The sequence below is a fragment of the Dreissena polymorpha genome, chromosome 4, assembly GCF_020536995.1.
Source record: "Dreissena polymorpha isolate Duluth1 chromosome 4, UMN_Dpol_1.0, whole genome shotgun sequence".
In the NCBI taxonomy this organism is placed as follows: domain Eukaryota; kingdom Metazoa; phylum Mollusca; class Bivalvia; order Myida; family Dreissenidae; genus Dreissena; species Dreissena polymorpha.
Window position 1 is genome coordinate 10,954,658 of NC_068358.1, and position 13,546 is coordinate 10,968,203.

The 13,546-nt window shown below is 36.7% G+C and overlaps 1 protein-coding gene across 1 annotated transcript; it reads right to left on the bottom strand.

The window, feature by feature from the left end:
* Positions 1–3,496: 3,496 nt before the first annotated feature.
* On the bottom strand, positions 3,497–13,254 carry LOC127877175 (uncharacterized). The gene is made up of 4 exons (XM_052422841.1): positions 13,243–13,254; positions 12,784–12,966; positions 11,662–11,785; positions 3,497–5,293 (listed from the first exon to the last, which is right to left on the bottom strand). Exons 1-4 carry the CDS (start codon positions 13,252–13,254, stop codon positions 3,669–3,671), a joined length of 1,944 nt encoding a protein of 647 aa, XP_052278801.1. The 3' UTR covers positions 3,497–3,668.
* Between the last annotated feature and the right edge of the window lie 292 nt (positions 13,255–13,546).

The window sequence follows — 13,546 nt, forward strand, 5'->3', positions numbered from 1 at the left end:
CATTCGCCCCTGCTCGATATTCTGGACACGTGCCGAATATCGATGTCAGAGTTGACTCGACTTTCGATCCAGCTCGATATTCGGGACAAGTGTTGAATGTCGATGTCGGAAGTGGCTCGACATTCGCCCCGGCTCGATATTCGGGACTAGCGCCGAAAGTCGATGTCAGAGCTGGCCCAAAATTCACACAAGCTCGATATTCGGGACTTTTGCCGTATGACGATATCATAGTTGGCTCGACATTCGCCCCAGCTCGATATTCGGGACAAGTGCCGAAAATAGAGGTCAGAGAGGCCACGACATTCGCCCCAGCTTGATATTCGGGACTAGTGACGAAAGTCGATGTCAGAGCTGGCTCAAAATTCACACAAGCTCGATATTCGGGACTTTTGCAGTATGACGATATCATAGCTGGCTCGACATTTGCCCAAGCTCGATATTCGGGACAAGTGTCGAAAATAGAGGTCAGAGATGCCACGACATTCGCCCCAGCTTGATATTCGGGACTAGTGACGAAAGTCGATGTCAGAGCTGGCTCTACATTCGCTCCAGCTCAATATTCGGGACTATTGCCGAATGTCGATGTCAGAGCTGACTCGACATTCGCCCAAGCTCGATATTCGGGACTTTTGCCGAATGTCGATGTCAGAGCTTCCACGACATTCGTCACAGCTCGATATTCGGGGCTAGTGCCGAATATTGATGTCAGAACTGGTTCGACTTTGGACCCAGCTCGATATTCGGGACCGGTGTCAAATGTCGTTGTATCAACTGGCTCGACATTTTCCTCAGCTCGATATTCGGGACTAGTGCCGAATGTCGATGTTAGAGCTGGCTCGACATTTGCTCCAGCTCGATATTCGGGACGAGTGCCGAATGTTGATGTCAGAGCTGGCTCGACATTCGCCCCAGCTCGATATTCGGGACTTCTGCCGAATGACGATATAATAGCTGGCTCGACATTCGCCCCAGCTCGATATTCGGGACTTTTGCCGAATGACGATGTAATAGCTGGCTTGCCATTAAGGGTATCACGTTTAAACGTTTAAACGATGGCGTTTCGTGTTTTGCTCAAAAACGTTTACAAAAACAGTAAACGTTTAAACGACAGTCAATGTCAACAGAATCCATTTTAGTTCATTACATTACGATGTTGCAAGACTCATTAAAAGCTGCTGAAAAAGACTGTATTTGTATCACATGCGCCAGATGGCCGTTATTCACAGTCCCGTATATATAACAATACACCTGTACGACCTAGACGTCTTGAATATTTAACCCGCATCGGCACGAAGTGCTCGAGAAAAGTTTCCCGCTATTTCTTGCATGATCATGCCCCTAATCGTCTTGAACGTTCAACGCGCGTCGGCATGAAGTGCATGAGGCAAAATTTCCCGCCGTTTATTCATCGGCATTCATTTTTAATTTAATGAACAAATACTCGTTTTGATGTACATCTTGTTAAGTAAAACAATTAAAAAAAATTAAACCGGTGTACTCTTATTGAAGAAATGTGGGTTAAATATTAATTCATCTTTGTTACAAAATATAACGGCATGTAAGTAGAAAATGCGTAACCCAATGGTTAGACAACGACGAGAACAGTTGGTTTTAATATGACGTCATTGTGCGAATGGGTTATGAACTAAAAATAACTTCCGGAAATAATCACTACTTTCAGTTTGGAAATGTGATGGCACTGATGCTTTTAAAACGGACGTAAGGATACCGTTTAAACGGTATCGTTTCGTTTATTTCATTTCGTTTAAACGTTTAGAAAAATCTGTAGACGTGATTCCCCTTACTCGCCATTCGTCCAATCTCGATATTCGGGACAAGTGCCGAATGTTGATGTTAGAGCTGGCTCGACAGTCACCCCAGCTCGATATTCGGGACTAGTGTCGAATGTCGGTGACAGAGCTGGCTATGAATTCGCCCCAGGTCGATATTCGGGACTTTCGCGAAATGTCGATGCCAGAGCTGGCTCGACATTCGTCCCGGCTCGATATTCGGAACTTTTGCCGAATGTCGATGTCAGAGCTGGCTGGATATTCGCCCCAGCTCGATATTCGAATGTCCAATGTCGATTTGCGATGTCAGTGCCAACTTCACGCACCTCTGATTTGACTACTTTAGCCGAAATTAATGTACATTGTTTTACTTTACTGGAACTCCTGCATGATATGATAACTTCTTCAAAAGCGTCAAAATTGTCAACGCTTGAATATGAAAGGCAATTAAGCGTTTTCACGACGTGAGTGATTTCCAAATCAGTACATAATAGTATAATGTCATATAAAGTCTTAACGGGGGCTTTTTAATAAAAGGGAGCCTCTTTCAGATGTTACGGATTTAACGGATGCACCGTACTCAGTTAGTTCACCGTTCACTGTGAAAAAAGGTTTTAATGCATATGTGTAAAGTGTCGTCCCATATTAGCCTATGCAGTGCGCACAGGCTAATCAGGGACGAATCTTTCCACAAAAACTTGATTTTTGCTTTGAAGAGACTTGCTTGAAACAAAATACATCATAACAGCGGAAAGTGTCTTTCCTGTTAGCCTTTGAGGAACGCACAGGCTAATCTTGGACGGTACTTTACACAAATGCATTAAACCGTCTTTTCACCGAGCACGGTCCATATGTTTTTCATAACATCGTTAGCCAATAGCCTCAAAACACATGGTATTTAGCTCCGACCGATGTCCGGTCGTGTATAACAGGAATGTAGTATGATGCTCGTTCAGCAGACGTCTCCACACGGATGCCAGTCGGCCTCAACAGGCTCCGTTGACTCCTTATGGACGTACAGAACATGTGCATGGATAGGCCGATGATTTTTAATAACCGTAGAGCGCTCGCTGGCCACAGGGCCTTTATTTGAAACAATTTCCCTTAGTCTGTTCCGACTTTATGCGCTAATTTAAGACGGTACTTAACGCACATGCGTTATACCCGATTTTCACAGAGTGAGGCTTATATATGAATAACCTTTGGTTAAACACTCTAATTGGAGATTGAAGCGGTAAATGCGAATGTTCCTCATAGGTTTATTAGATTTCTATGAAATGGCACAGCTAACTTAAGTTAAATCGGCATGGTAAAGATCTGAGTGTCCGTATTTAAACACCATCTGGACAATAAATTCAACTGTCATTGAGTAGAATGATATTAAAATGCAGAGAGAATCTTGAGTTGACCCTCTTAAAATCGTATATGAATGGGTTCGCTAAGCTGTACACTAAAGTCAAGAGAGTCAAGACAGTTTGTGTGCATTTTCGTTTTATGTTATGATAACATTCCCCCCCCCCCTACGCCCCACGCCCACCACCTCACTCAACCCCATCACACTTATCTCACAACCATCCACACCTAACACCAACACACACTGCAAATAGGTATGTGCAACCTCTATACATTTTAAATCTATTTAATTTCTGAAACAAATGTATTTTTACAATCACACATAATGATACAACCAAACATAAAAAAATATGTATTGGTAGTAAAACAAAATAAAAACATACGAATGTTAAGATGCTAAACAAACACATGACAAACAATACATACGTAAACACGAAGTAACACTATACAAAGCACTATGATGACATATTAATATTCTGCAAATATTACATCACAAATTACATGTGCGCAAATCAGAAAATTGCCTCAATGTCTTTTGTTACGCAAAGGTGGATTCAATCCTAAATATTTCCTTATTGAAGTGTTCTTGGATCCACGTTTCACCTTTTTATCAAGGCTGTCTCGAGTATTAAGACGCAACTTTGGCACATCGTTGAATGGATTACTTTGCGTGACAACAGCTTCGTCTAAATCGGTAACATCTATGTCATGTTCCACGCTTGATGCACGAACATCCACTATATGCGGTTCCTTACTTGCATACAAATTGAATTCCACGGGTTTAACTTCATTCTCAGAATCGGACATTTTGAACTCGTCCTCACTATTGAAATCGTTTTGCTGATCAAAAGAGTTATCATCTTTCCTGCTAATCAGCGATTCCGTATTAACCTTCTTCACTTCGTCGATTAAAGTGTCAATAGCAGATTCTTGTACCGGTTTGACATTTCCTCTGTCAGTTTGCCTTTCAGACTGATAAATCATCTCAACTTCCTCCCCATCTGACGACGATTCGACGACTTTAAAATCGCTTACAGTATCATCACATACAGATATTGTATCTTCTTGACCACTTGCATCGCGTTGTTGTTCATCATTCTTAGCTCTTACTTCTTCTATTGAACCACGGAGAATCTCATGCGTTTGATTTATTTCTGCTTTAACATTGCTCGACGTTTTTGTTTTATTCTTCGACAATCTTACTCTTGCTTTCTGGTATCTTATATCCATTTCAGACGGCTTACCAGGTGCGGCCGCGTAAGTAGTTTTAGTAAGTTCTTTAATGTCTTTTATTATCTTTCTTTTATGTTTCTTCTTTTGAGATTTCACCTTTTTATTCTTATCATCAGATGTTTCCTCTGAGGATACACCGTCGTTTTCTGTTGACCTTGGTTTTGCATGTTCAACGTTTGGCAAAGACGAATCTAGCTTTTTAATTTCGTCCAACACAGATTCTTTTGTACCGACATTTTCGAAAGTGGATGTTGTAGTCAATCCGATTTTGTTGTCGTGTAAACTATCATATCGATATGTTTCGGAATCTACCATGACCACGGAATCTTGCAATTCAAAGGAACATACAGCTGTTAGACTTTTGTTTTCTATAGTTCGTTTGCTTCCTTCAGATGTCCCGTCCGTTCTAGATTTAACGGATTTGGCTGTAAACATGGTGTCAAGAGCAAACTTTGGTTTCGATACCTGCTCTGTATGTATCTGTGTGTTTGTTGATGCATTGATTTCATCGCTGGGTAATTCCGGAATGGCAGGTGCGGTATCACTTTCCACATCCGATTCGCTATCATTGTCAAATCCTTCGTTCGTGAATATAATTGTGTTGGCCCTCGATATATCCTTGGTGGAATCAGATGCATATACGTTTTCTTCAGATTTCGTTCTACCTAAATCTTTATCGTTATGATGATTTCCAAGTAAATGCTTCGCTTTTAATTTCGCGTCATTCGCAATTATTTTGTCTTTCCTTTTGTTGACAAGCTCGCCAAAGGTTGTTGTCTCGTGCTCTGTAATTGTCGCTTCGGCGTCGTACTTATCGAATCGCTTAACGGCCATGAACTTAAATGTGCCTAGTTCCTGAAGCCTCTGTTTGTCCGTCTGATCGGTACATCGTGTTCGGAACACAGATACGTCGATCTCTGAAATGTTTGCAATACAAACAAGTAAAACGATTTGATTTGAACGGACAGCAAATTGATTATCTGAACCGTACGCGGTCATTTCTTAGCACTATTGATCTTGTTCTCTGTAAAAGTAATATGTTTCCATTGATTCATAAGTTTGAAGTTTTAGATCCTAACATTTTATCAGATCACATTGTAGTAAAATTTAGTATTGAATGTAATACTGAGATTGAGACATATCCCAATAGCAACAGCCATATGGAAAATGATACCAAAAAGCTACCATACACTTATACATGGGATAATGAAAAGAAAATGGATTATATTAATGCGTTTTATTGTAAAGATGTAATAAATACCTGTAAAACTATTAGTGGCTGTATAGATCAAACCCAAAACAGTGATTCATTGGATAGTTATTTATCCCAAGTTTGCGATGTAATTGAAAATATTAGTTCACCATTAAAAAAAAAGCTTGTTGACAGTACACAGTTTGTTCATAAAAATAATATTTTGAATGCTGCGTATGTTGATAATGAATGTAAGGGTTTTTTTATATATGAATCTTGATATGTACAGACATTATCCATCGGATGACAATAGACAAAGCATGGTAGAATCTAGGAGCCTTTATAAAAGTACAATTAGGAAAAAGAAGTATGGGCATGATACAAATCAAACAACGAAATTAGAAAATGCAAGACTTACAAATGCAAACTTCTACTGAAAAATGTTAAAGATTAATACATGCAAAGATAATAAGCAAGATATAAGAAGTAGGGAGTTTTAAAAATATTTTAATCAATTAATGACTCTAACTCTAGATTTTATCAAGCTGATGAAGATGTTTTGTTTTATAAGGACCGGTACTTAAATGGAGAATTAAATATAATGCTTAGTGAGTTAAATGTAGCATTTACTGATCAAGAAATTATAAGTGCTAGTAAGCAAATTCATAATGGTAAATCAAGTGGCCCTGATTATCTGCTTAATATGTTTTTTTAAATTTGGAATTAGAAGTAAAAGTTTCTTAAAAGTTGTTTGTAATTTGTTTAATAAATTCTTTGAATATGGACATTTTCTTGAAGTGTGGTGTGAGGGGTTTATTTTCAATTACATAAAAAGGTGATAAACATGATGTTAATAATTACAGAGGGATAGCATTATTAAGTACTTTTGGGAAATGATTTACTAAAATCATTAACAATAGACTTAACAATTGGGCTGAACAGTATCATGTCTACATAGAGTCACAGGCAGGATTCAGGCAAAATATGGGAACTATTGATAACATTTTTGTGTTACACGGTGTAATTATTTATTTATTAAATGAGCACAAACATTTGTATGCCGTATGTGTTGATAACACCAAAGCGTTAGATTATTTGGTGAGGGATATCATATGGTATACACTGTTGAAGCGTTAGAGGAAAAATGCTTGACATTATAAAATCTATGTATACAAATGTGTAATCAAGAATAAAATTAGGTAATGCAATAAGTAATGAAGAGTTTTCCTGCTTTTTTAAGAGTGAGAATCATTATCACCTTTCCGTTTTTTTCTTTTTATGTGAACGACATAGAAAATCATTATGTGTTGAATGATTTTAAAGGAATAGATATTGGTATGCTAAAATTATTTTTGTTGTTATATGCAGTTGACATTGTAATTATGGCAGAAACTGAGGATGGACTAATTACAGGTTTGTCTTTGTTAGAGGAATATTGTGATAGGTGGAAATTATGTGTTAACACAAATAAAACAAAAGTTATGGGTTTTTTTAAAAAGGGGGACAACTTAGGATGTGTATTATTATTTTTTACAAAGACCAAGCGTTAGAAATTGTTAAATCATTTACATACTTAGGAATTGTATTCACTACATGAGAATCTTTTGCAAATACCTTTGAAACGCTTGCATGTCAAGCCTCAAAGGCTGTTTTTAAGCTTAGCTCATATTTAATTAATTATCCAACAATTTCAATACTTACCAAATAAGAGTTGTTTGATCAGCTTGTTTTACAAATTTTAAATTATGGGTCAGAAATATGGGGTTTAACCGAGTCAATGGCACTTAAAAGAGTTTACCTAAATGTTTGCAAAAAAACTACTTGGCGTAAAAATTCAAACACAATATAATTTTGTATATGGGGAACTTGGAAGAACATCCTTGATAACTAAAAGAGCCATAAATGTAATACGGTATTGGTTGAAAATTATACAGTTTGAAAATCATAAGTATGTAAAGTGTATTTACAGCCACGCGTGAGAATTTAATACATAATTAAAACCAAATAAACATTCTTGGGCAAAATCTGTATGTTATCTGTTGCAGACCTAAGGCTTTCAATATGCATGGCTTAACCAAGGTGTAAGTGATGAAAAGTGTTTTTTATCCTTGGTAAAGTCTAGATTTAATGATAGATTTATCCGAAATTGGATGTCAGAACTTAATGATTCTTCAAGAGCAATAAGTTACAGACAGTTTTGTAAATTTGAATTGCAACCTTTCTTAAAAAATGTTAGCATACATAAGTTTAGATCTGATCTGTGGAGATTAAGGATTTCAACCCATAGATTAGAAATAGAATCAAGCAGATGGCACAAACCTGAAGCTTCACCATTTCAAGATAGAAAATGTCAACATTCCAATGTTCTTGAAGATGAATATCATTTTTTATTAGCATGCACTTTATATGATGATAATTGGAAATTGTATATACATAAATATTATTGGAAAAGACCAAAACATGATAACATTTATTTAAATAATGCAATAGGACCATACAAGTACCAACAGAAACTTAGCTATGTATGTACATAACGCATTTACTCAAAGAAACCCGTATAAATATTATTATGAATAATTTTATATAATGCAGTGCCTAAACTTCACTTCTCGCTCTCTATTAGATTCGTATTTGCTGTTTTTGATGTTACCGTTATAGCATTGATTGTGAAATAGACTATAAATGTTGTAATTAAAAAAATGTGTCCTTTACCTTTTTATGTATTGATACTTTATTTAAAAACTTATGAAATACAGTACTGATCACATGTCATGCCTTTATATATGTTACTAAGTTTTGCTCATGTATACTCATGTACGGTTTGTCTATTGTATATATTGAATTAACCAATATTATTTGGTGATACGACACAAAATATGTATCGATATGATATGATAAACTCACGCATGTGTTATAGTCGCGATATTGCTTTCAGTCACATGACATTTAATAGGTCACATGTACCCAGTGGGCATCCAACGTTGCTGCAACGTTGTATTTAGGTTGCATCCGAACGTTGCAGCTTGGTTGTACCAATGGTCTATATGAAAGTTTTCCCGACGTTTTTCCCAACGTTGCTGCGACGTTTTTTCCCAACGTTGCTGCAACGTTGTATTTAGGTCGCATTAAAACGCAGTATTTTTAAATTCTTTTTTTAATAATATAAAATAAAATAATTTTATTTTTTATTTTTGTGACAACCAAACTGCAACGTTTGAATGCAACCTAAATACAGCGTGCCAGCAACGTTAGAAAAAAAAGTCGGGAAAACTTTCATATACACCATTGTGACAACCAAACTGCAACGTTTGAATGCAACCTAAATACAACGTTGCAGCAACGTTGGACAAAAACGTCGGGAAAACTTTCATATACACCATTGTGACAACCAAACTGCAACGTTTGAATGCAACCTAAATACAACGTTGCAGCAACGTTGGAAAAAAACGTCGGGAAAACTTTCATATACACCATTGTGACAACCAAACTGCAACGTTTGATGAAACGTCCTGGTATAAATGTTGTGTATGCAACGTTGTGGCAACGTTCGGTAATGGTTGCCGACGTTGCAACCTAAATATTTCGTTGCAGAAACGTTCGCACAACGTTTGATGCCCACTGGGTAACACGCAATGTTTGTTCTTATTTACTCGACAAATGTGTCGGACAGACCATCCAGAATTATCGCGAAGGCGGGGTACATAAAAATTGCAATAGCGGTAACTAGATTTACCGAAAGCGCGCGCTTTCGGTATCGGTACCGAAAGCGCATTGTCAGTACCGAAAGCGCACTGTAAAATGTACATTGTGGAAACAATCAGTTAATCAGTTAAATTTTCAATTGAAGAATAACCGAAAACTTGTTTATTAATGCGTTTTCATGGAATATTTCGTACAAATTCGTTCTCAAGTGCGCTACATTATGACAATTAACGCTGTATCGGTACAGAAAGCGCAATGTCAGTACCGAACCCGCACTGTATAATGTAAATTACGGGGAAAAATATTAAAGATTAACCAAAAACATGTTTATTAATGCATTTTCATGGACTTTATCGTACAAATTCGATCTTAAGCGCGCTACATTGTGTCAAATAACGCTGTCGCCTACTAAAACAGCATGCCGCAATGATGACGGAAATCAATTGCGTGACAATTAACACATTAATAAAACAACGAACGAGTCTTTGTCTGATTAGTTGATGTTTTGTTAACCATCATACAACTGAATTCTCGTGTAAACAAGTGCATAGAAATATAAATTGTATCAAGGTTATCACTTTTGTTCATATTATGGCTATTTTACGTCGTATTTGTTCAATCAGAATATAATATAATAAGTTTTTAAGTCTATGTAATTTACGTCATCAATTATTCAACCACAACCGTTTAAGCGATTCTCAATAAGAGCGAATTATTAAACAAATTCGATTAGAAACCAACACTCGTTAAGTCACTAAATCATTACTTGTAGTATTTATCAAATTATTTTACAGTTGCGCACTACGGTACGTTTAAAAAAGTAATTAGAAGCGTTTGAGATAGCAATACTTGTTAGCATCCGTAAAGGATTACTATGATGATACATTATTTGTATTTCATTTCATTTTGTCCTCAAAAATAGTTTTTATTAATTTGCATGTGTATGTGTTTCAGGTGAAACGAAATGTGCGTCCCGTTACATATGCACTAAAACCACCCGACTTCATAGCAGTACATCGAATAGCTAGTTTTTTTCAGTCTTTCAGTTAACCGATCAATTAACGGATGAAAAAAAAATAACCGGTTAATTGTTTTAAAACATGTTGCATCCCTAACAGTAGTGATTGTTTAGTTATGAAAAGAGTATTGCTGTTTTGAAATGAATACAATAAATACACGTGTGTTATTTTATTTGTTGTCACTCTTGTGCACAATGATACCAAGTCAACCATTCACGTGCATGAATGAGATACTTAACACCTTAAAAATCCAAGCCCGAGCACACACTTTCTCAAGCACAACAACAATTCACGCATGCAGTTTGTAATGCGCTAAACAAATTATATTCCGCCTTCCACAATAAATTAGCGCCGTCTTTAATAATGGAGACCTGTATTTAAAGAGCAGATTACTGAGAACTTAATAAGAAAAAGCCGAAGAATTAGAAGCATACGTTAATAACACATATATATTGCTGTTTCCAAAATGTTCACAGGTTGAAGCAGCAATGCGTTTCATTTTGATGTGACATTAAATCTCAAAGGAAACTCAAGATGACACATGTGTATAAGCAGGTTGCTAATACACTTTGTATCATATGGATTACAATTGTCAAATACAAATTAAGTATACGGTTTGAAAATAGCGCCGTTGACGATTTAACTAAAAACGACACTGAAGTTATTTTCTGGAAAAAAAATACATCTCAAGCACAGATCATTGATTTTCGACCATTTTATTAAACACAAAATGTGTCTTCTTCACAGAGTTCGTTTTAAGTAAAAACCAATAATAACAACAATATAATCGTTCCTAAAATGCATTTCCTTGCATGCTTGTGTTTTATCCAGATATAATTTATAAAATTATATTTGATATAATGCATGATTATCAATAAAATCATGTTCATGCGCTTATATGAAATCCATCTCTTTTTGCCAACCAGTGGGCGGTGTCTAAACTTTGCAGGTGCGCGTGACGTCACGCGTTTACTCGTCTGTAATAATTGCCAGATTTTTGTGATTATCGCCGGTGTTTTGATCCGGGTGATTAAAGGGAAGCAATAACTATGTAGACCTTTCTTGGGGATTTTTAACAAGGGCAAAACAATGCTGTTGGAAAGCAATCGATTCTGTATCCTTATAAAGTTTATGTATCATATAAAACTATTTTCATTAAATAGCCAAACAAGCACAAGAATGCAACTTATGCACATTCATGTATGGTGAAAGGGTGCTCATTCTGAATGGTAGGTGACTACAACTTATAGTACAGTAACTACTTCTATCACTCATATTACTTCTAACAATCCTACCACTACTACTACTAACATAATCACGACCAACTACTTCTAAACTTATTAAAAAAATGTCGTTTTTTACAATCACGCACGTGTTTCGGGTCCCTTGAAGATGTATTGCCGCTGGCAGGTGACGTCCTGAGCTGTACCGTGCAGGAACATGTCGTCTGCGTCAAACGAGATCGCGTAGTCATCATACACCACCTTGCGGTGTAGCTGAAAGGAAATGCGACGCTAACTTATATAAGGCCGACAAAAATTGTGTAGTTCCCCTAACATGTTAAAATAGAGTAGATGTATATGTCGGGAAATTTCGTTCACATTCTTTTTAATACAGACGATAATTTACTAGGTATGTAAAATGGTCTTATAATAATTTTCATGCAATATTTTCTTCTTTATGCGCAAACGCTTACTTAGAGAATAATATTAAATATAGTTAAGGGTGTGCACGATAGAAAATGTTTTTACGCATTAACATAATTTATTATATACCTGCTTTATGTTCCCCACAAACACAAGTTGTATCAATCGGTAAAATACAACTGAACGGAAATAATGCCCGTATTATGCTACTCGCTAGTTTTCCCATTCCGTATTACCATACTAGCCGGACTACTTTTAAAGACGTCACTTTGAATGCAGAACATTATAGGACCATTTTTTGTTAATTATGAACGCTTAAACTCATTTTTTTAAACTTCAATGATTCAAAGTTGTTTATTATAAAACGAATATTACGCAAGTCAATTGTACAAGTGTTTGTATCAGTCACGTGGCTTGCGCTATTTCGTATCACACTCGAGGCTCCGCCTCTCGTTAGATACGACATCACACAAGCCGACTGATACAAACACATGGAACAATTGACTAGCGTAATATTCCGTATGGATTCCGTTCATCTGACGACCGGTAACTTGCGGCAATGAACGAGAACACAACAAATGGATGTCGTCTAGATTATGTACTATGGATGTGTTCTTCATGTCAGTTATAATGTTTATGAGGGATATACATTATCTGTATTTAAGTGAAGCATGATATACAGTTTAAGACAAAATTATTTTCAAAAAATATATACAACCTTGATACAAAAAAGCCGTATTTCACATAACACTTATAAGTTTTTAACAAAAACCACGGCCCTAATATGTTACAACCGGTCTTCGTTTTAAGAATGAACAACACTTAAGTTAGGAACCAGCAATCGATACCTTATAAATACCCGTCTGTATAAGCCATACTGGAAAGCAGACGACACAACAGAAAATGTCTTCTGCGCCGTCCATGCTCTCGTATTCCTCGCCATTGGTAATGACGATTTTTGCGCCAACCGCCTTGCACTCGGTGAGGAGCACGCGACTGCACCATCGCTCCACGCATCCGTTCAGATTGATCTGCGAGATGCAACAGGCATCGACGTCATTTCGGACTCATAATTATTCTGTTTAAGTATGTAGTGCTTGTATTAAAAAAAATGTTTAATCTATTTGTTCTAACGTCTGCATTTTTGTGTGCGCATAATATAATGCAATATTTAACGCAAATTATTTATCGTAATTAGTCATAGTTTTAACAGACTACAATTATTTGGATATCCTCGTCCTCAGCCTTTTATCGATGATTATTGACTCTAATTGTTCGAATATATTTATGATATATGGCAGTGGAACTCTGTCAGACATTTTAACTGGTTGCGTTAATCGAAATATTCACTTATTATGTTAAACCGTTTTTAATACTCATTTATCCCTATTATCAAACGCCGATTACGGTAAGATACGTCAAAAAAAATGCTACCTCGACCGAGAAGCGCCTGTTGTTATGCATCGAGTCCATGGCCCGGGTCAAGGTTATGTAGAGGCGGTCCGCCAGCGTCTCTTTGGAGGGGTCAATCATGACCAAGCACGGCGCTGCGGAAACCGAGATGGAAAACGGAATGTTAAACTTTTTAATATGATTTCTTATGGTGAAACT